Source organism: Hypanus sabinus, chromosome 7 (assembly GCF_030144855.1).
Source record: "Hypanus sabinus isolate sHypSab1 chromosome 7, sHypSab1.hap1, whole genome shotgun sequence".
NCBI classification, from domain to species: Eukaryota; Metazoa; Chordata; class Chondrichthyes; order Myliobatiformes; family Dasyatidae; genus Hypanus; species Hypanus sabinus.
Window position 1 is genome coordinate 76,615,101 of NC_082712.1, and position 22,322 is coordinate 76,637,422.

General features: G+C 43.2%; 1 protein-coding gene across 3 annotated transcripts in view; it reads right to left on the minus strand.

Annotated features, from left to right (window-relative positions):
- tek (TEK tyrosine kinase, endothelial) overlaps positions 1 to 22,322 on the minus strand; it is a 211,530-nt gene that overhangs the window by 16,546 nt on the left and 172,662 nt on the right. For all 3 annotated transcript variants that reach the window (XM_059974911.1, XM_059974912.1, XM_059974913.1), the window contains 3 exons: positions 17,308 to 17,498; positions 3,486 to 3,599; positions 2,693 to 2,763 (listed from right to left, as the gene is read on the minus strand). In XM_059974911.1, coding sequence (XP_059830894.1) covers positions 2,693 to 2,763; positions 3,486 to 3,599; positions 17,308 to 17,498 — 376 coding nt within the window. The remainder of the gene's footprint in view (positions 1 to 2,692; positions 2,764 to 3,485; positions 3,600 to 17,307; positions 17,499 to 22,322) is intronic.

Below are 22,322 nucleotides of genomic sequence, written 5' to 3' on the forward strand. Positions count from 1 at the left end.
GGACATTTGATTTTGGGGAGAGGGACGATGTTGGCAAATTTGAAAGAGAAACAAAAGGGAAGAGAATCATTCACAACCTCACTGGAAGCTGGAGGGGAAACTGGGTAACACACACGAAATGCTGGAGGAACTCAGCAGGCCAGGCAGCCTCTAGGAAAAGAGTACAGTCGACATTTTGGGCCAAAACCCTTTGGCAGGACCCTGGGTGATCAGCCTTCAGGGGAAACTTGGTGATCAGTCTTTTGGGTTCAGGGTTTAGGTGGTCATTGGGAACAGGGGTTGGGAGTTAGATGGTCAGTTGTTTGGGGATGAGAGTTTGGTGGTCACTGGGAGTCTGGTACATCAATAATAAACGACACTTGGACAGATACATGGATGGGAAAGATTAAGATGGAGGTGGGTCAAACATGGGCAAATGAGACTAACTCAGTTGGCCATTTTGTTCAGCACAATTCAGTGGGTCAAAGGGCCTGTTTCTACGCTGTACAACTCAGTAACTCAATGAATATTTCATCACTCTCGGGATAAAGAACTGCCTCTGATATCCTCCCTATATTCTCCTCTGATCATGGCCATTGTATCAGCCAGTTCTGCCCTCAGAAAAAGTGTCTGTCTACTCAACCTATGCCTCAAACAATCTTGTATACCTCTATTGAGTCACTTCTCATCCTCCTCCCCAAAGAGAAAAGATCTAGCTTGCTCAACCTATCCTCATATGATATACTTTCTAATGCAGGCATTATTCACTCTTCTGCCACCCTCTCTAATGTTTCTACATCCTTCCTATAATGAGGCAACTAGACTACACACAACATTCCAACTGTGGTTTAACTGGAACTTTACCTTGTGGCTCTTGAAATCAATCCCCTGTCTAATGAAAGCCAACACACCATACTCCATCTTAATCATCCTATCAACTTCCATTGCAACTTTGAGGGAACTCTTGATGTGGATCTCAATATCTCCCCTTTCCTCCACACTACCTAGAATCCTGCCATTAATCCAGTTTTCTGTCTTCAAGTTTGATCTTCCAAAGTGAATCTCTTCACACTTTTCCAGACTGAATTCCATCTGCCAATTCTTGGCCCATCTCCGCATCTTATCAAAGTCCCATTGTAACATGCAACGCCACCAAATTTCATGTCATCTGCAAACTTACTCACTCATCTTTTCACTTTCTTGTGCAAGCCATTTATAAAAAGCACAAAGAGCAGTGGTCCCAGAACAGATCCCTGTAGAACACTGACTTAATGACAGAATAACCTCCATCTTCGGCCATCCTCTGCTTTCAGTGGGCAAGCCAATTCTGAATCCATGCATAAAAACACAAAATGCTGGCAGAACTCAGCAGGCCAGACAACATCTATAGGAGAAGGTAGTGACGACATTTCGGGCCGAAACCCTTCATCAGGAGGGATCCATGCAACCATGTTTCCCTGGATCCCATGCTTCTTGACATTCTGAATGAGCCAGCTCATAGGGAATCTTATCAAGTGGCTTACTAAAACCCATATACATCATATCTACTGCTTTGCCTTCATCAACATAATTTAACCTCCCAACATTTATACTCAATGCCCTGACAGATGGGGGCCTGTATGCTAAGAGCATCTTCACCACCCTATGTACCTGTGACTTCACTTTCAGTGAACCATGTACCCCAAAGTTCTTCTGTTCTATAACACTCCCCAGGGTCCTCCTATTGACTGGCAAGTCCTACCTGGATTTGGATTTTCAAAATACAATTTCGTGTACTTATCCAAATTAAAACTCCATTTGCTATTCATCAACCCCTTAGCTGATCAAGAGCCCCTGCACTTTTTAATAAACTTCTTCATTTTCCAGCAGACCACCTAATTTACTCTCATCTGCAAACTTACTCAACATGCATTGTACATTCTTATCCAAGTTGTTGACATAAATGGCAAGCACTAATGAACCCAGCACTGACTCCCGAGGCAAACCTACAGACATGAGCCTCCAGTCCACAAAACTGCTCTATTACCTCTGCTTTCAACCATTAAGCCAATTATGTACACAGTTAGCCATTTCAACGTGGAGTCCATGCAAGCTAACCTTTCAGAGCAGCCTACCATAAGGAATCTTAAAGGCCTTACTGAAACCCATATAAAGCATGTCTACTGCCCTGCCTTCAGACTTCCTTGGTTACAACAATACCTCGATCAAGCTTACAAAACACGATCTCCCATGTACAAAGCCATGTTGATCAACCTCTGAGTTTACAGATGTTCATACAATATATTTTATCCGTCAGAATCCTCTCCAGCAACTTATCCACGAAAGATATTAGCCTTGCTGTTTTATAGTTTATAGGCCTTTCTTTTAAATAATGGTCAGCAAAAGCTACTCTCTGGCCTATTGGCACCTCACCCATGGCTAACGATGCAAATAGCTTAACCGGGGTTCCCACAACTTATTCCCTTTCCTTGTAAATCTTTTCTGCACCCTCTCCAGCTTTATTTCACTAGGTCTGTGATTCCTTTGTTATTGGATTTGAACCAACTTCAAATTTTGGTGGGAGATCTTCATTTCAGTTGAAAGTTTTGCCTGGTTTATGTTATTTACATATTCTGAGGATTGGGGGAGTAGTGTTAACCAATTGTGAAAAATAAACACACACAAACAAGCAAGCACTAGCCTGATCAGATAAAGATGTCAATAAAGGACTTACACATCACTATTGGTTGTGTAAACGCTGTAATTTAAAGATTCAATGGCCATCCATCGGACTGGTAGTCTTCCCTGTTAAGATGGTAAAAGACAGGTGGAAAACATTATGACTTTAATCACAAGGTCACGTTACATGAAAAGAATAATAGTCTGAGATCCTGCAACTTCAGCTAATAGAATTATAAAAATACCAAGGGTTTTCACAGGTCCTGGCAACATACAATCATTGCAATGGCTCTTCACAAGCTTCCATCTCTGAACTCCATACAAGATGAGGTGCAAGATTTTATTCGATGTCTGCTCTGCCAGTGATGGATCTTGTTTGTTGAAGGGAGAAAACGGGAGGTATGACTCAGAATGTCTCTGATAACGCAAAGATCAGGAGCAGCTTTATGCAGCCAACTGAGGGAGGCTTCTCAGAGAGAGAACATATGAAAGCGTACCAGTTACCACTACTGCTACCACCAAGTCAAACTCAACAGCAGTTCCCAAATCGAGCACCAAGAAGAACAAAGACAGCAGCCCCATGGAACCCAACACCAACATCATTGTGGGAGTAGCTTCAACGGCAGCAGTAACTAAAGAAAGTGGCTCACCACAAACTATTCAAGAACAATGAGGAATGATCAATAAATATTGATCTTGCCAGCAATGCTCAGGTCCAGTGAATAAATTCTTTCACAGCCTTTAGGTTTTAAGCAGTTTCTGGGCTGGAGTCAGGTCTGTTGAAAACTTTGGCTTTTGTAAAATCAAATCCAATGATTTCCAAGGTCCCACAGATGTTTTGTACTCACCATTGTCTTTTTTACGTAAACTTCCTTCCCTCTGGACAATCCAAAGTCAGCAATCTTTGCAATGTAGCCATCTCCCACAAGAACATTTCGAGCTGCCAGATCCCTGTGAATAAACTTAAAAGACGGAAAGTCCTGAATAAAACTGTCCCTCAGAACCGCCCCTCCGAGAGTGCAGGTCACGCCTCCTGCTGTCCCTCTGGCAGTGCAAGTTCTGCTCCTCTAGCGCTTTGGCTTGCTCCACCACACAGCAGCACCCCCCTCAATACTGCTTCTCCAAAGCTGGAAAGCTCCTGTTACTGCTGCCCAAGCAGAATGATGTTTACTCAGCATTGTTGCTTTGGTACTGCGCCTTCGATTGTGTAGTGCTCCCTTTGTACTCCTACTTTGTCATTGTGGAATTCCCCAGGTAGTGTTCGGTACTGGCCCTATGACAGTGCAGCTCTTGTTCTGCACAGGCCTTACAACAGTGCTCAGTAAGTTCTCTCTTATGGCACTTTCTAAATATAATTTTTAGGTTTTATGGAACATACAAGTATGCAGCCTTCCCCAAATAATGGTCCAGTGACTGTGCAGCAACCACTCATTAGGAGGGGCAATTCTCAGTGTTTGCCTTTTGTCAGGTCAGTGCTTTCTCAGTACTTCCTCTACAATGGCGTTGAGGCTCCTCAATACTGCTTCTGCAACGTTCCGTTGCTCCCTCAGTGTACATCTTTGACATTGAGTACTGGATTTCTAACAATGAAATTCTCTCCAGCACTTCTGATATGTAGCTCTCTCCCAGCACTATACTTCTCACTGTGTGATTCTCCCTCAACACCGTCTCTCTGACAGTAAGGTTCCGACTCTTTGTTCTTCCTTTGCTACTGTGTAGTTCTCCCTCATTATTACCCTCAGACAGTGAGGCCCTCCTTGGTACTGCCCACCTGACAGTGTAAACCAAACACGAGATAATTGCAGATGCTGGAAATCCAAGGCAACTACACAAAATGCTGGAGGAACTCAGCAGGCCAGGCAGCAACTATGGGAATGATGGTCCTGATGAACGTTCTCATCCCAAAATGTCAACTCTTTACTCTTTTCCATAGATGCTGCCTGACCTGCTGAGTTCCTCCAGTATTTTGTGTGTGTTGGCAGTGTAATATCTTATATCTGCAGATACTGAGGAAGAGATACAATTCTTGATAAGGGCTTCATGGGCAAAAGGAAATACCAGTGCAGTCATAAAATAAGAAGCCCACGAGTAAGACTGAGATAGAGAGAACCTTTTTTCATCCAGATGGTGGTGAAGCTTTAAGTTCCATATCCAGGAGGGCTGTGGATTGACTGAAAGGGCGGTGGAAAGGTCAAATATCAAAGATAATGCCATAACTGCCTCCCAGGTGGCAGGGTCAGGGACATCTCAGATCGAGTCCATAGCATCCTTAAGGAAATTGTTGAGCAGTCAGAGATTGTGGTTCACATCAGTACCAATGGCATAGACAGGAAGGATAACAAGATCCTGAAAAGTGAGTTCAGGAAGTAATGTGCCAAGTGGAAGGGCAGGGCTTGCAAGGTTGTGATCTCAGGACTGCTACATGCTAGTGATACCAGAAACAGGAAGATAATACAGTTTAACACGTGGCTAAGGAGAATGTGCAGGACTGAGGACTTCAGATTTTTGGATCATTGGGGTCTCCTCCAGGGAAAATGGAATCAGTACAGACAGGACAGATTGCATCTGAACTGGAGGGGTACCAATATCCTGGCAGGAAGGTTTGCTAGTGCTGCTCTGGGGGTTTTAAATTAGAGATGCAGGGGGATGAGACCCACAGTGTTAGGGCAGCTAGTGGACTGTGGAATATGAAAAGGATGATTGCATTAATAGGATTATATTGTTAACCACTCAATAGTCAGTGAGATTTGGAGGAGCAAACTCAGAAAGGGATAGCATACAGTTGCAAGAAATATAAGGTTGTGATAATAGGTGGTTCCTAAGGTTGTCATAACCAGGTGTTATAAGCTCCCACTACCTATAAGGTGCTCTAAATGGCGTGCGACTCTAACAGTCTCTGAAAACCAAGTCCAACTCTTGGCCTTCATGTGTGGTTTAGCTACTAGGACCAGTGGAACTGTTTCTACTGACGAGAAGGGGCAAAGGTGGACCACCAGTGCCTCAAAACCAGTTGCATCGGGCAGGTGGGGCTCATCAGCCTTGGACAGCAGCCGGCCTAGGAGAAGGAAAACTCTGATTTTAAACCTCCACTGCCTTGCAGCCATACCCACGCATGGGAAAGTCTTCAGCAGTAAACCCCGAGGAAGAAATCCGGAGCCAGGGTCCCTAAGGCAGCCTGATGTTGTTTACAACTTCACTCTGGCAACCTCTGAGACGACACTGGTGCCGAGCTGTACCGGCACTTGCCCTTCCCTTGGACTACATCAGTGACGTGGAGAAGGGGAACGCACTGCATGGGAACAGCCAGATCTTCAAATCTTCCTGTCCAGGCTTGTGTCCCAGAGAGGACACAGTTCACCAGAGGTGCAAACCTATGATCCCCTGAGATTGACAGCTGCCTCCTCCTCCTCCTCCTGATAATAGGTGATTTAACTTCCCACGTATTGACTGGGATTCCCATACTGTAAAGGACTGGATCTGATATACTATGTCAAATGTGTTAAGAACAGACATTAATGTCCCAACTAGAGAGTGTGATACTGTATCTCCTATTTGGGACAAGATTATGTCATGGATAAGTAGATGCGTTGACACATTTTTGCTAGTTTGAACAAATCTATCAGTGATCTTTAAGCAAATAAAAATTTGCTTAGGGTGTACATTAGTATGAATATTAATACTCATAGTAAGTCACAAAATTGGCAAAAATATAACAACTAATGTTAAAATAAACTTCATAATATCCAGTATTTGTCGACTTGCTTGAAGTCTTCTGGTTGGTTTGTGATTTGCTCACTGTAGCCTATCAGTGTTGGCTCTGTGACCAAGAGGTTACTAGCACATTAACCACAGCACTTGTTGTCCTCGTCGGATACCACTTTAGCCTGCTTGCAGAGGCTAACGTGTATTTACTTACTTTTTCCTTCTACTTCCACTGCTGAGTTAGTATTTAACATCACTTGATAAGGAGCTGCCCATCGAGGCCCAGTGGTTCTTTATGCAGTTCCTTAATCAGGACACACGTGCAACAACTCAGGGTGTGCCCTTCTTCTGTTGGGTGTTCTCAAGCAGCAGAAACCTTTTAGGAAGCTGCCTGGACAGCTTGGATTAATTTCACATAATAGTTAACCAAACTGTATGCCGTCACATGTATATCAGCCTCGTTGAGACTGAGGGCTCCTGACAGTGGCACTTGGAGTGGAATTAGTTTTCTTGTTTCGGGTTGCTCTGATGCTACATGGGCCATAGGATGAGCCGTAGGCTATGGTATGCTCTCCTCATGATACTTTGTCAATCATTCTTTGATGGTTCCATTCATTCATTTGACTTGTCCTGATGACTCTGGGTGAAGTAGACAATGGAAAGACCATTCAATGTTCATCAGTCAACATAATTCCAGACAGATACCTCCAAAGAAATGTGTTCCTTAGTCAGAGTCAATGAGACAAGACAATCCCCATCTAGGAATCTAGTCCTAGACCAGAGTTTTTGCTGTATTCTTTACTGGAGTAGTGTATATCCATCTTGAAACTTGTCCACTAATACAAATATGTCTGAGTATCCTTCATAATGTGATAAAGAAATATAGGTCACTTGTAGGTCTAAAAATGGTCCAGGTGGGGCAGAAGCACTTCATTGTGGGAGCTCTTCCACTGCTCCAGGCTTCATTTTCTGGCATGTCATTCATCTTCCAAACATTTGTGGAGCTTGGGCCCTGAACTTTGTATTCCACCACCACTGAGAGAATCTGTCCATCATATTTTCCACTCATAAACAAGGGAAAATATGCAGATGCTGGAAATCAAAGTAACACACACAAAATACTGGAGGAACTCAACAGGTCACACAACATTGATGGAACAGAGTAAATGGTCAACATTTTGGGCCAAGACCCTTCTTCAGGACTGGAAAAAAAGAGATAAGAAGCCAGAATAAGAAGGTGGGAGGAAGAGAAGAAGAGGTACATAGTAATAGGTGATAGGTGAAACCAGGAGAGGAGGAGAGGAGGATAGAGCTGGGAAGTTAATTGGTGAATGAGATAAAAGGCTGGAGAAGGAGAAATCTGATAAGAGAGGACAGAAAGGCCAGGTGAGAAAGCAGAGGGGAAAGAGCACTAGAGGAAAGTGATGGGCAGGTAAGGAGATAAAGAAAGAGAGGGAAATGGGAACGGGGAATGGTGAAGGCAGGGGTTGGGGGGTTGGGGTTGCAAATACCGGAAATTTGAGAAATTGATGTTTTAGTCATCAGATTGGAGGTTATCCAGATGGAATATGAGGTGTTGCTCCTCCAACCTGAGTGTAGCCTCATCGCAGCAGTAGAGGTGACTATGGACTGACATATCAGAATGGGAATGGGAAGTAAATTGAAATGGGTGGCCACCGGGATCACACTTTTTCTAGTGGACAGAGAGTAGGTGCTCAGCGAAGTGGTCTCCCAACCTACGTTGGGTCTCACTGATATACAGGAGGCCACACTGAGAGCAGCAGATAGATGACCCCAACAGACCCACAGGTGTTGTGTAGCCTCACCTGGACAGACTGTTAGGAGCCCTGAATGGTAGTGAGTGAAGGGTGTAGGGGCAGGTGTGGCACTTGTTCCGCTTGCAAGGATATGTGCCAGGTGGGAGATCAGTGGGGAAGGATGAATGAACAAGGAGAAATGTAGGGAGTGATCCCCGTGGAAAGCAGCAAGTGGGGGGGGGGAGGGGAAAGATGTGCTTGGTGGTGGGATCCTGTTGGATATGGCAGAAGTTACAGAGGATTATGGGCTGCAGCCTCCGCATCAAAAACAGGGGTTGGGTTTCTCTTGTCCTCACTCACCACCCCACAGCCTCTAAGTCAAAATCTTTTCAATGACTTCAAGTTCCCTGGTCATCAAACTTTCAATACGGATGTCCAGTCCCTATACATCTCCATCTCTTACCAGGAAGGCCTCAGAACCTTCCACTTTTATCTGGACACCAGACCCAACCAGTTCCCCTCTTCCATCACTCTCCTCTGACTGGTGGAACTGGTCCTCACTCACAATAATTTCTTCTTTGAATCTTCCCACTTCCTTCAAACAAAAGGTGTAACCATGGGCACTCACATGGGTCCTAGCTATGCCTTCCTTTTTGTTGGCTACGTGAAACAGTCTATGTTTCAAGCCTACACTGGTGTCCATCCCCCACTTTCCCTACGCTACATCGATGAAAGCGTTGGTGCTGCTTCCTGCACCCCTGTCAAGCTCGTCAACTTCATCAATGTCGCCTCAAATTTACCTGGTCCATTTCTGACACCTCCCTCACCTTTCTTGATATCTCAGTCTCTATCTCTGGAGACAGCTTACCCACTGAAGTTTTTTAAACCCTCATACTCTAACAGCTACCTGGACTACACCTCTTTCCTCCCTGTCAGTTGTAAAGGTGGCATCCCCTTCTCTCAGTTCCTCTGTCTCTGCTACATCCACTCTCAGGATGAGCCTTTTCATTCCAGAATTAATGATTTGTCCTCTTTCTTCAAAGAAAGGGGCTTCCCTTTCTTCACCATCAACACTGCCCCTCACCTGCATTTCTTTCATTTCACTTATCTCTGCCATCACTCCATCCATCTGCCACCTCATCAGATAGGGTTTCTCTTGTCCTTATCTACCACCCCATCACCCTTCACGTCCAGCACATAATTCTCTGTAACTTCCACCATTTCCAATGTGATTCCATCACCAAGCTCATCTTTTCCTCCCCCTCACATTCTAATTTCCTCAGGGATCCATCCCTATGCGACTCCCATGTCCATTCATCTCTCCCCACTGATCTCCTTGCTGGCACTTATCTTTGCAAGTGGAACTAGTGCCACACCTACCCTTGCACCTCCTCCCTCACTACCATTCAGGGTCCCAAATAGTCCAGAGGGGACACTTCACCTGTGAGTCTGTCGGGGTCATATACTTTATCCAGTGTGGCCACCTGTACTTCAGTGAGACCTTATGTAGATTGGGAGACCTCTCTGCTACCACCTACGCTCTGTCAACCATAAAAAGTGAGATCTCCTGGTGGCCACCCATTTCAATTCTACTTTCCATTCCCATTCCAATATGTCAGCCCATGGCCTCCTCTACTGCCACGATGAGGCTACACTCAGGTTGGAGGAGCAACACCTTATATTCCATCTGGGTAGCCTCCAACCTGATCAAGTTCTTGAACTTCCAATAATTGGCTCCCCCCACTCACTATTCCCCATTCCCATTTCCCTCTCTCACCTAATCTCCTTATCTGCCCATCACCAGTTGACTTCCCAGCTTTTTACTTCACCCTTCCCCCTCTCCCAGTTTCACCTACAACTTTCCTCTTCTCTTCCTCTCCTCTCCTCACCCTCTTACTCTGACTTCTTATCTCTTTTTCCAGTCCTGTAGGAGGGTCTTGGCCCGAAACATCGGCTGTTTACTCATTCCCATAGATGCTGTCTGGCCTGCTGAGTTCCTCCGGCATTTTGTGCGTGTACAATATTTTCCACTCCAATGGGTCCTAGAGACTGCATTTGCTGTGCCAAGAAGGAAGCAATGTAGTCAGGGCTACCAGTCAATGGCTATTGCCATATCTCCACACTCCATCACTGTTTAACTTCCCACCATTCTCCATCCGGAACCATATTTCCTGTGGAGAGCGTTGAGCTTGCATTTGTCAAATACTTTGTATGTTTGTCTGTGGTACAGAGTTCAACTTTGTTTCGATAATTCCAGTTGTTGGGTTCAGTGTATATGCTCTTGGTATTACTTTGACTTCTTTCACTCTTTATTTCTTCATCTTTTCAACTTCTCTTCTTTCTGTGCTGCCTTTATCTGCAATTCCAACTGCGAATACATTTCCACAACCTTCCATAGTAGTCACTTTGGAATGGCATTTATATTTTAATTCAGCAACTTATGATGCCGGTCGCATGGCATCTTGTACAAGTTGGCCATTCTTGAATGGGGTTCCAACAGCTGTAAGAAGTTCTCTTTGTCTCCATAAATTTCCAAAGTAATGCACAACTCCAAAAGCACATCGAAAATCAGTGTAGATATTAGCTGATCTTCCTTCTGCCCAGTTACGGGTTTCAATCAATGCTTTTAGCTATGCCTGTTGTACTGTGGTACCAGAGGCAAGGTTCTTGATGCCAGCATTTCAGAAACAACAGCCCATCCAGCCATTCAAATTCCTCTCTCACTCATTGAGGAGCTTTCAGAATCAGATCTGGGTTGGATAAAGCCACTTCTGTGCAATAATCTGCTTCTTCACGGCATATTATTGTTCTTGCACAATCATGATCATCATAGGCTTCCATGTGTGATGGTACAGTGGAGCTGAATAGCTGAATTCACCGGATTCACTCATTGAATGATGCCATTAAGTGCCTCAAGAACAGTAGGCCACTTGGAGAAGCTTTTACTTGGGAGGCCCTATTCATAGTCAGTAAAGTGTACTGAGTGTGGATCTTGAACAGTTAAAATTTGATGAAGCACAATGCTAGAAATGGCCATGACTGCCAGGTGGGTTGGCTGTACTGCTTGCAAACAAGGACCCCATCCTAATGCTATATTATCCACTTTAGCAGCATAATAACCAACAGGACGCTGTAGGTCTCCATGTTCTGGAGTTAATACTGCTGTCATGTTACCATGATGTACAGGGTAAACGGCCAACTTGTATTAGGGATTCCTAATGCAGGTGCAGTACACAATGCCACCATTAAGGCTTGAAAGGTTTCCAGTTGTTCTCATTAAGAGTTGTAGCATTTGCTGCCCCTCAGCAGACTGTTGAGTGCTTGAGCAATTTCAGCAGATGAATCAATCCATGCTCTGTTGTGGTCGCACAAACCCAGGAATGACTGAAGTTGCTGAACTGTTGTAGGTAGCCTTGCTAACTTAATGGCTTTTGCATGGTTCTCAGAGTATTTATGTTGACCTTGGGAAATATTCTGTTCCAAGTAAGTTACTTCCTCTTGTTGCAATTGTGGCTTGTCTAGATTTGCTTTCTGACCTTTGGAGGATAGATACTTAAGCAAATAAAGCACATCATGTCCATGCTGTCTACATTCAGGACATCATCCACAAATTACATTTCAGTCAAATCAATGGCAGGTAGGTTTCTCAGGTGTTGCTCAGAGCCATGTGACAAACAGTGGGATTGCTGTGGAGCCCTTATGGTAGCCCTGTCTACTGGTGTTGATGACCATCAGCTGAAAAAGCCAACCCTGGTTGACATTCAGGTGTCAGCGGTACAGACTGGAATCCATGTAAACCACTTGTGTGATGGCTTTGTGACATCAATAATAGCTGATGGATTTGCCACCTTATTAAAGCAGTGATTTCATCTTCAGTTCTGTGTGTCTCCACTCCCTTGGTCTTCAATGGAGCAAGTTATGAACTAGCTGTCAATCTTATTGTTTCATCACTGTCATCCTCACAGAGTCAGCAGGGGTGCTGTCCATCCTGTAATTCCTCAAGGGTTTTGACGTCATTTTTGTATCAGAGGACTGTCTGATAAATAGTGTAATTCTCTTAGAGTTCGGATCGTGGTTCTGTCTCCAGAGACGGGTTAACGTGGGCTGCAATTCCTCGGGAGGAACATCAGAAACAGGTGTTGCCCAGAGTACAGCACAGGCAGCAACACAAACCAGACCATCCACTTGAAGTTGTGCCTGCACATATCCATTTTGTTTAAGTTTGCTTCTGAGCTCTACACAGTGCATCTGTGCTAATGGAAATCATGGAGATGTTGTTGCCAATTTGAACTGACTGGGGTCCGTAGGTGAGAAAATTAAGAATCCAAATGCACAGAGAGGTATTGAGGCCAAGGTCTAGGAGCTTATTGATTAGTTTAGAGGGGATGATGGAACGGAATGCTGAGTTGTAGTTCATAAAGAGCATCCTGATGCACCTTTGTTGTCCAGATGTTCCAGAGTTGAGTGAAGAACCACTGAGATGGCATCTGCTGTGGACCTGTTGCTCCATTATGCAAATTGGATCTAAGTCACTCCTCAGGGAGTTCATTCAGGGTTCCAATTAAATTACATATCATAATTTATTTTTTATTTATATATTTTAGTAATACTTCATTAAAACAGTACATTTACCATGACGGATTCAGAAACTCCTGTGGAATCAGTTTCTTGTTTTTTACTTATGATCCCCACAAAATCTGGCATGGCTCCCTTGGGGGCCATACGACCCACACTAACAACCACTGGGTTAATGCAAAGATTTGCTCTTTAGACTTCTTCCTGTCCCATCCCATTCGCTATTTGAATCGCTTACACATTCAATCAAACTGACCCCACAGTCTAATCACACAATCCAGGGGCCTTGATTCCTTCTGTCATTTTCTAGATCTTAATAAACTTAACAATGCTGTTATTTTTTGCTGGACTTTTTCAGTAATTTTATCAAATGGAGACATTTTATTTAGTTAAGTTCTGTGACTTTGGCCATTGTTTTGATTTGATATTGATTCATATGTGATTTTTTATTACTTTGACCATGATCTTGAAGTATTAATAGATTGTAATCAAATAGATTGATCAAGCAACCAACTAGCTTGAACCATTAATATTTTTACTATGTACCAAAATAGATTGTCGTGTGACCAAAATAGATTGTAACTGAGCAGGTTACAACCAAATATTTTCACAGCTGTTTTAAATAGTAAAGCAGCAGTCCTCAATCCTGATTGCCATCTGGTATTCAATGCGCGAACCCATTTTCTCTCAAAAAAACAAAGGAGCAGAGGAATTTCTTAACCCCTTTGTTGTGCGCTAAAAATTCCATTTTTGTCTTAGGTTGTTCCAACTACACCACTTGTTGGCTTCCGAAGTTTTAATCCAAGTTTCTTTTAGAAGTTAGGAAAGAGTCACAAAACTTATCACTTCATGATAGTTTTATTTGGAGCTGACAGAACAGAAGAAAGCTAAACTGACAGTGATAGGGGTTTACTCATGAAGAGATAGCTAAGATTCAAGAACTAAGAAGATTATGATGGTGCTTTGTGTTTACCTATTTTATAACCAGATTAGGAAATTCCATTAAAAATTATAGAAAAGAATTAACCAATTAGAAAGCTATTATTTGAATACTGCAGTACCAAGTTAGTAAATGAGAAGGCATTTACTCAAATAACACAGAACAAAGAAACTTCCTGAGCTTTCAGAATTATACCTTGTATAGCCATTAGAGGCATAGTAAACTGTTAAATGCATATAAGAACTACTTAAAGTACAAGCAGATAATTAAATGTTAAACTGCAATGAAAATAACAACTAGATTGCTTAATCTGAGAATTAAAATCAGACCCAACAGCAACTGAAGGACCCTGTGGGACTCTAATATGGAAATTGCAGGGCCCCTAGCAAAGATATTGCAAACATCCTCCACCATGACTGAGGTGCTGGTGGATTGAACAATACCTAGTATTGTTCCATTGTTTAAGAAGGGCTCTAAGAATAAGCCAGAAAATCTTAGGCTGGTTAACCTGACATCAGGAACTGGATATATGGTATTTGAATAGACAAGGGCTATTAGTGCATGGTAGGTCATGTCTAACTTATTTTAGAATTTTTCAAGGAAGTTGCCAGGAAAGTTGATGAAGACAAGGCAATGGATTATGTCCACATGGACTTTAGAAAGCCATTTGACAAGGTGCCACATAGGAGGTCGGTCAGGAAGTTTCAGTCGCTTGGCATTCAAGACAAGGTATTAAATTGGATTAGACCTTGGCTTTGAAGGAGAAACCAGAGAGTGATAGAAATAGTTTGTCTCTCTGACTGCAGTCCTGTGACAAGTGGTGTGCTGCAAGAATTGGTGCTGGGTCCCTTGTTGTTTGTCATATATATCAATGATCTGGATGATAATGTGGTAAACTGGATCAGCAAATTTGTGGATGATACCATGATTGGGGGTGCAGTGGAGTCCAAGGAAGACTATCACAGCTTGCAGTGGGATGTGGACCAGTTGGAAAAAGGGGCTGAAAAATGGAGTTGTAATTTAATGCAGGTAAGTGTGATATGTTCACTTTGACGATAAACCAGGGTAGGACTCACACGGTGGGTGTTAGGATACTGAAGAGTGTGGTAGAGCAGAGGGATCTGAGAATACAGGTTCATAATTCCTTGAAAGTGGTGGCAGGGTCATAAAGAAAGTTTTTGCCACATTAGCCTTCATATATCAAAGTATTGAGTACAGGGGTAATTTGGGGTATTACAGTATGTGCAGTTTTGCTTACGTACCTGAAGGAAAGATGTCCACAATGTTAAAAGAGTGGAGAGAGAATTGACAAGGATGTTGCCAGGACTTGAGGACCTGAGTGTATCCAGAGATACCGGCCATATGACAGACGCACTGCCACCTGGCAGGTCGGAGGACACACCACTTGTCAATCAACATTTGGTCCCTCCCAACTAATCAATGGACACCTAAATTATTGGTCACCTTAATTGGATTATCTCGCCCAGCCCCATGCTATAAAAGGTGAGACATGTGCCTGGCTCGGTTTCTCTTACAGACCACCTCATTGAAGGTAAGTGCATTGATTTATGTTTGGGAAGGTTTACCGTTGGTCCTGGTAAGGGAGCCGCAGCTATCCAAGGTCAAGGGGGATAGCTGTTGTAGTGCTTTTCCCTTGTTCTTTGTATGTGTAACTGTACCCTGTCCCCACACCGCTTTCTGTGTATTGTAGTTGCTTGCGTTGACCCGACTTCCCCTTGTAAATAAATTCCTTATTATTAAAACTGTGTGTGTCCAGGCCTCCACTGTTGAGACTCAAAGAACCAGTTATTTTCCATCACAACACTGAGTTATAGGGAAAGGTTGAATAGGTTAGGACTTCATTCGTTGGAGTGTAGATGAATGAGGGGAAATTTGATAGTATTATACAAAATTATGAATTGAAAGGGTAAATACAAGCACTTTTTCCACTGAGGTTGGGTGAGATGAGAACTAGAGGTCATGGGTTAAGGGTGAAAGGTGAAATGCCTTAGGGGAACATGAGAAGGATCTTCTTCACTCAGAAAATGCTGCGAGTGTGGAAAAAGCTGCCAACGCAAGTGGTAAAACAGGTTCATTTTTCATCATTTAAGAGAAATTCGGATATGTGCGTGGCTGGGAGGGGTATGGAGGTCAATGGTCTGGGTACAGGTCAATGGGAGTAGGGAGATTAGTAGTTTGGCAGAGGGCCTGTTTCTGTAGGGTTCTCAGTTATGTTAACTGCAAAAGCTAAGGTCTAACTGCTAAGGTCACCTGGTTCCTGAACTCTTCTGTCCTGATCAAAAAGGCGTAACAGCTCCTTTATTTCCTGCAGAGCATCAAGAAAGCTCACCTCTGTCCCAGGATACTGACAGACATTTACTGCTGTACCATTGAGAGCATACTCACCAACTGCATCTCAGTGTGGTATGGCAATTGTCCTGTAACAGATCGCAAAGCACTCCAGCGTATGGTGAAAACTGCTCAGCGGAGTATCGGCACCCAATTGCCCACCATTGAGAACATCTACCATAAACACTGACTGGGCAGGGCGAAAAGCATTATTGAGGATGCATCTCACCCTAACCATGGACTTTTTACTCTCCTCCCATCTGGTAGGCACTACAGAAGCCTCTGCTCCCACACCAGCAGGCACAGGAAGAGCTTCTTCCCTGAGGCTGACCCCGCTGAACCTCACATCACAGCGCTAAACAGTATTGCACCAATATTGTATTGTCTCAGTATTTTTATATATGTGTGCTGTAGCACTTTTTATTCACAGTTAGCTTGTAAATAACACGATTCTTTGTATTTCTGGTCAGATGCTAATTGCATTTCATTGGCTTTGTATTTGTATTCGGCACAATGACAATAAAGTTGAATCTATTCTAATCTAATGAAATGTTGTAATGCCAGCTGCTGATGTAATGGTTTCTCTGTAGCTGAATGTTTGGGTTATAACTACAGATAATGGGTAGCTAACCAATGGGAGACATGTTATTCTTTCTTGTATGTCTGCAAACCTGGCTTTTCGCGGGCTTTCGGTCGAGGAGGAACGAGAGGAAGAACGTGTGTGGAGAGCAGGCAGACTACTGGACAGCGGAGACGGGAATCTGAGGGTCTGAGTTTTGGTGACGTTTCTGGCAGAGGTTGTTTGGTGGAGGAATACGTGCTGCGTGAGTTCCAAAGATTTATTGTGCATGAACTATTTTATTAAAAGTGGCGCCTTTTTATTTTATATTTTGTTTCTCTACTAACCACATAGCCAAAGTAAGAGTTATAAAGTGTAATCATTTAATCGCATATTGTGTACTGTCTGATATTTTACGTTGTGGGTTTGTACCGGGGTCCACACAATCGTGATTACACCATTTGGTGGGGCAGACGGCAGCTCCCCCAGATGAATGTGAGTTAATCGAGCCTGAGTGTTACACTGTGTTGTAGCGTTATGCGACTCCATGACTGAATAAGAACAAACCTGCTCAGAATTGCAGACTGGATCTCTCCAAGGTTGTGCACACCCACAGAATGCCATCATTGCTTCTGTGACTTAGATGCTCTTGTGGTGAATGGTGACATTCAATTAGCTTGTCTAACTAAGGTTGCATCTGAGTGTTTGTTTTCAGTGACAGCATCCAGATCACATTAACCCTTCCCCATCCCGAGAACACTGAGAAGATAATGGAAAATGGAGCAAACCTGCTTCTGGCTAAGATAATCCATGCCTTTGCTGACATCAGCCGCAAACTGCAGGAGCTGCTGGGAGGACAGCGTGGAGGCAGTGCTGTGTGCGATAGCATAGGCCGGGTCTGTCTCCAGCACTCTACTGTTTCGAAGAAAATCCAGCAGGTTTCCATGTGGTGCAAATTCAATGGCGACATACAGGTATCCTGTAGCCAGACAAAGTCACAAAGGAAATTCAAAACAATTCCACGCAGTGGCCTGGCAGGAAATAACTGTTAGAGAGTCATAAAGCAATACAGCACAGATACAGGCCAATCCAGCCCAAACATCTAGTCCCAATTTCCTGTAGTTTCTCCAAGCCCCCGCAGATACCGATCCAAGTGCTTCTTAAACTCTACTATTGTACCTGCCTCAACAAACTTCCTCTGACAGAGTGTTCCATATTGTTAACCCCTCTGCATGAAAGTATCATCCCTCTGGCCTCTTGTAAATATTTCCCTTCACACGGGCAGGTGACAGAAGTTTGTGTAGGGGAACATACAGTATAGAATATAGAACAGTGCAGCACACAGACAGGTGATTCAGCTCACAAAGTTGTAATGAACCAATTAAATCAATACTTAAATGGCCAAATTCACTAATCCCCTCAGCCTACACAATGTCCATTTTCCTCATATTCATGTGCCTATCTAAATGTCTCTTGACAGTCCCTAATGTATCTGTCTCAGACACCACCATAAGTTGTGCATTCCAGGCACCAACTACTCTCAGTAAAAACTTGTTCCTCACATCTCTTTTGAACTTGCCCCCTCTCCCATTCCAAACATGTCCTCTGGTAATAGACATTTCAACCCTGGAAATAAGATGGTGTCCGTCTACTCCAGGGGTCGGCAACCTTTTCGCCTCTGTGGGTCAGATCGCGTATTAATGAGTGTACGGTGGGCCAGATAAATGCCATAAAAAACTTGAAATATGAAAATTATCCATTTATATACATCTAGTTATGTTTTGCCTCAAATTAATAAATACGCATGCTAGAAAATCATTTGCGCTTAAGGTTGCCTACCCCTGGTCTACTTTATCCATGCCTCTCATGATCTTATAAACCTCTTTCAGATCTCCCCTCTGGCAGATTGTTCCATATTCTTAACACCCTCTGCATAAATATATTGTCCCTTAGGCCAATGTGTAAATATCTTGTAAACATTTCCCTTCACACACTAAACCTATGCCCTTTTGGACCCCTACCCTGGGATAAAGACTGTTATCGTTATCTTATTTATGCCCGTTGGTGGTGGGAAGGGTGGACAGCTTCAAGTTCCTGGGTTGCAGCCTCTTGGAGGATCCACCTTAGGCTGAACACATTGATACAATAACAATGAAAGCACACCAGTGGCTATATTTCATTAAGAGTTCGAGGAAGTTTGCTATGTCACCAAAGAGAGCATTATTACTGATTGCATCACCATCTGGTCTGGAGGTTCCAATGCACAGGACTGCATGAGGGGACAGAGGGTTGTTGAATCAGCCAGTTCCACACTGGCACAATGTCCACACCACCTAGGACATCTTCAAGTGTGATGGCATGCAAATCAACCTCTGCTCTCTAACATACTCCGATTACCCCGAAACTACCTCCTTAACAATCAGCTCCAACATCTTCCCACCCACTGAGATCAAACTAAATGGCTTTTAATTTTCTTTCTTCTTCCCCTCTCCCTTTTTGAAGAATAGTGAGATTTGCAATTTTCCAGTCCTTTAGAACCATGCTACAATCTAATGCCTCTACAATCTCTTCCGCCATCTCTGTCAGAATCCTGGGGTATAGACCATCTGCCCAGGTGATTTATCTACCTTCAGGCTTTTCAATTTCCCATGCACCTTCTCTTTCATTATATCAATTACACTCACTTCTGTCCCTGACTCTCTTGAACTTCGAGCATACTGCTAGTGTATTCCACAGTGAAGCCTGATACAAAATACTTATTCAGTTCATCTGCCTTTTCCTTGTTCTCTATTACTACCTCTCCAGCATCATTTTCCAGTGATCTGATATCTACTTTTGCTTCTATTTTACTCTTTACATATATTTGAAGAAACTTTTGGTGTTCCCTTTAATATTGGCTAGCTTACCTTTGTATTCCATCTTTTCCCTCTAATGACTTTCTAGATACCTTCTGTTTGTTTTTAAAAAGCTTCCTAATCCTCTAGGTTCCCACTAATTTTTGCTTTATTATATGCCCTCACTTTGGCATTTATGTTGGCTTTGATTTCCCTTGTCAGCCATGGTTACATTATCCTGCCTTTAGAAAACTACTTCGGGATGCGTATGTCCTATGCCTTCTGAATTTCTCTCAGAAGCTCCAGCCATTACTGCTCTGCCATCATCCCTGCTAGTGTCCCCTATCCAATCAAATTAGAGTTTCACTTAAAAGATCTTTAGCTCATTACTGTGCAAGCATTTTGCTGATCAGAGATTTCATACATCCCATGAATGGCAGTGAATGGCAGAAACTTCTATAGATGCATATCTAACTCTAACAAGCTATCATCACCATCTGGTATGGGGGAGGGGGACTTCTGCACAGGATCAAAATAAGCTACAGAGAGTTGTAAAATTAGTTAACTCCATCATGGGCACTGGCCTCGATAATATCCTGCTCAAGGAGCAGTGTTCATCTTTAAGGACTCCCATCATCCATGGCATGCCCTCTTCTCATTGCTACCATCAGGAAGGAGGTACAGGACCCTGAACGCACACACTCGTTGATTTAGGAACAGCTCCTTTCCCTCTGCTTTCCGATTTCTGAATGGAAATTGAACCCATGAGCACTACCTCACTACTGTTTTTGTACAAAGTGTACTACTTATTTATTTTAACTATTTAACACACATATATATTTACTATAATTGACATTTTTTCTTTATATTATAATGTATTGCAGTGTACTACAGCAGCAAAGTTAACAAATTTCACAACATATGCCAGTGATATTAAACCTGATTCTGATTTCTCTATGAATTGTCATGAACGAGTGATTTCAAGATGTCTACTACACAAAAACTTCATCTTAGTCACTTAATTTTGAGGATGATAGCTTTCTCTAGTAGCTTTGATTTAGCTGATGAAGCCAGTGTGGGAACTGCAGTCACTATCACATGAGATGTTTTTTCTCCATTACAGAAAGAGATCCTCAATGGAAATAATTGAAAGATGTTCACTAAGCCTTCTTGAAACCATTCCCACCATATCCTGGCAATTTATGGCCTGACGTCACTTAAATTGAACAAACATTAAAGTTCAAGTCCTTGAAATGGGGAATCCAAGAAAATAGGGGAAGGAACAGATATCTCAAAGTGGCTACCTGCCCCCCTCCATTGAGGACTACCTTCCCCATCTCTGGTAAAGTTTGTAGGTTCCACATCAACCTCATCAACTGCAAAACCAGAGCATGAGCAAGTTGTCCTTGACTCCCAGGGACTGCCTAAAAAGAAAAGTATTCTAATATTTTTCTGCCACTACCAGTATCAGACTTATTTCCCAGTTTTTCTGTATACTTAATTGCTACTGATAATTGATAATACCAGTCTAACAGAGCTTTGACCAGTGACCAATCTGTTTTTGTGATTGATTAACAGGAGCATGTTAAAGTAAAGTTCAGCAGCCATCGTCTGCGTGGACAGAGTCAGAGTGGGGATCTTGAGGCTTTAGCCCTTCATGTCTTCGGCGAAGAGAAGCTTCAGTCAGAGAAATCAAAGGAAAGAAAAGCTCAAGGTTAAGTTTTTTACTTTCCTTCCCTTCTTTATATCTGCTCAGCTAGGACAGCAGAGATGCCAGGCAGAACAGTGGAATGCTCATCTTGCGAGATGTGGGAAGGCAGGGAGAGCTCCAGCTCCCTGATCACTACAACTGCAAGAAGTGCATCCAACTGCAGTTTCTAACAATCCATGTTAAGGAGTTGGAACTGGAACTGGGTGAGCTCTGGGTCATTCAGGATGCAGAAGGGGTGATAGATAAGACATATGGAGAGGTAGTTACACCCAAGGTGTAGGACACAGGAAACTGGGTGTCAGTCAGGAACAGGAAAGGTGTTAAAGAGCCAGTGCAGAGTACTCCTGTGACTTTCCCCCTCAACAGCATCCCTTTGGATGCTGCCTGGGAGTGGGGGAATGACCTAACAGAGGATATTTGGCCTGCTCCAGTCCAGGTGCAAACTGTCCCTTTTGTACAGGTTCCACCTTCCCTGGAAGGCAGCCGAATGATCCAAAAATCTTAAGCCCTCCCTCCTACAGCAACTCCTTAGCCATATATTAAACTGTTTAATCTTCCTAGTTGCATATATTTCAATGCAAGAGGTATCCTAGGATAGTGATAATGCTGAACATGAGGTAGCTGGTTTACAAAGAGAGGAAATGTGTGGTGAGGAGAGGTTGTTGTTACTGCAAAATTGCAGTCAACAGGATGGGTTGCAATGTAAAAGGCATACAAAATCAAAAAGGGTGAATACTGAATAAGGTAGGTGAACTTGCAGCACAGTTACAGATTGGCATGTATGATGTTGTAGATTATAGCTGGGAGCTTAATGCCCAAGGAGGCACATCGTATCAAAAGGACAGGCAGAAAGGTGTAGGTGATGGCATTGCTCTGTTGGTAAAAAATGAAATCAAATCATCAGAAAGAGGTGGCACAGGGTCTGAAAGTGTTGTATCATTGTGGATAGAACTAAGGGAACTGTAAGGGACCCTGATGGGAGTTGTATACAGACACCCAAACATTAGTAAGGATGTTGTCTACAAATTGCAATTTGGATATAGAAAATGCATGCCAAAAGGGCAATGTTGCAACAGCCATGGGGGATTTCAATATGCAGGTAGGTCGGGAAATCAAGTTGATGCTGGATTCCAGTAGCTCGTGGTTGAGCTCACCAGGGGATCAGCAATTCTTGATTCGGTGTGGTGCAAAGAACCAACACTGATTAGAGAGCTTAAGGTAAAAGAACCATTAGGGAAAATTACCATAATATGATCAA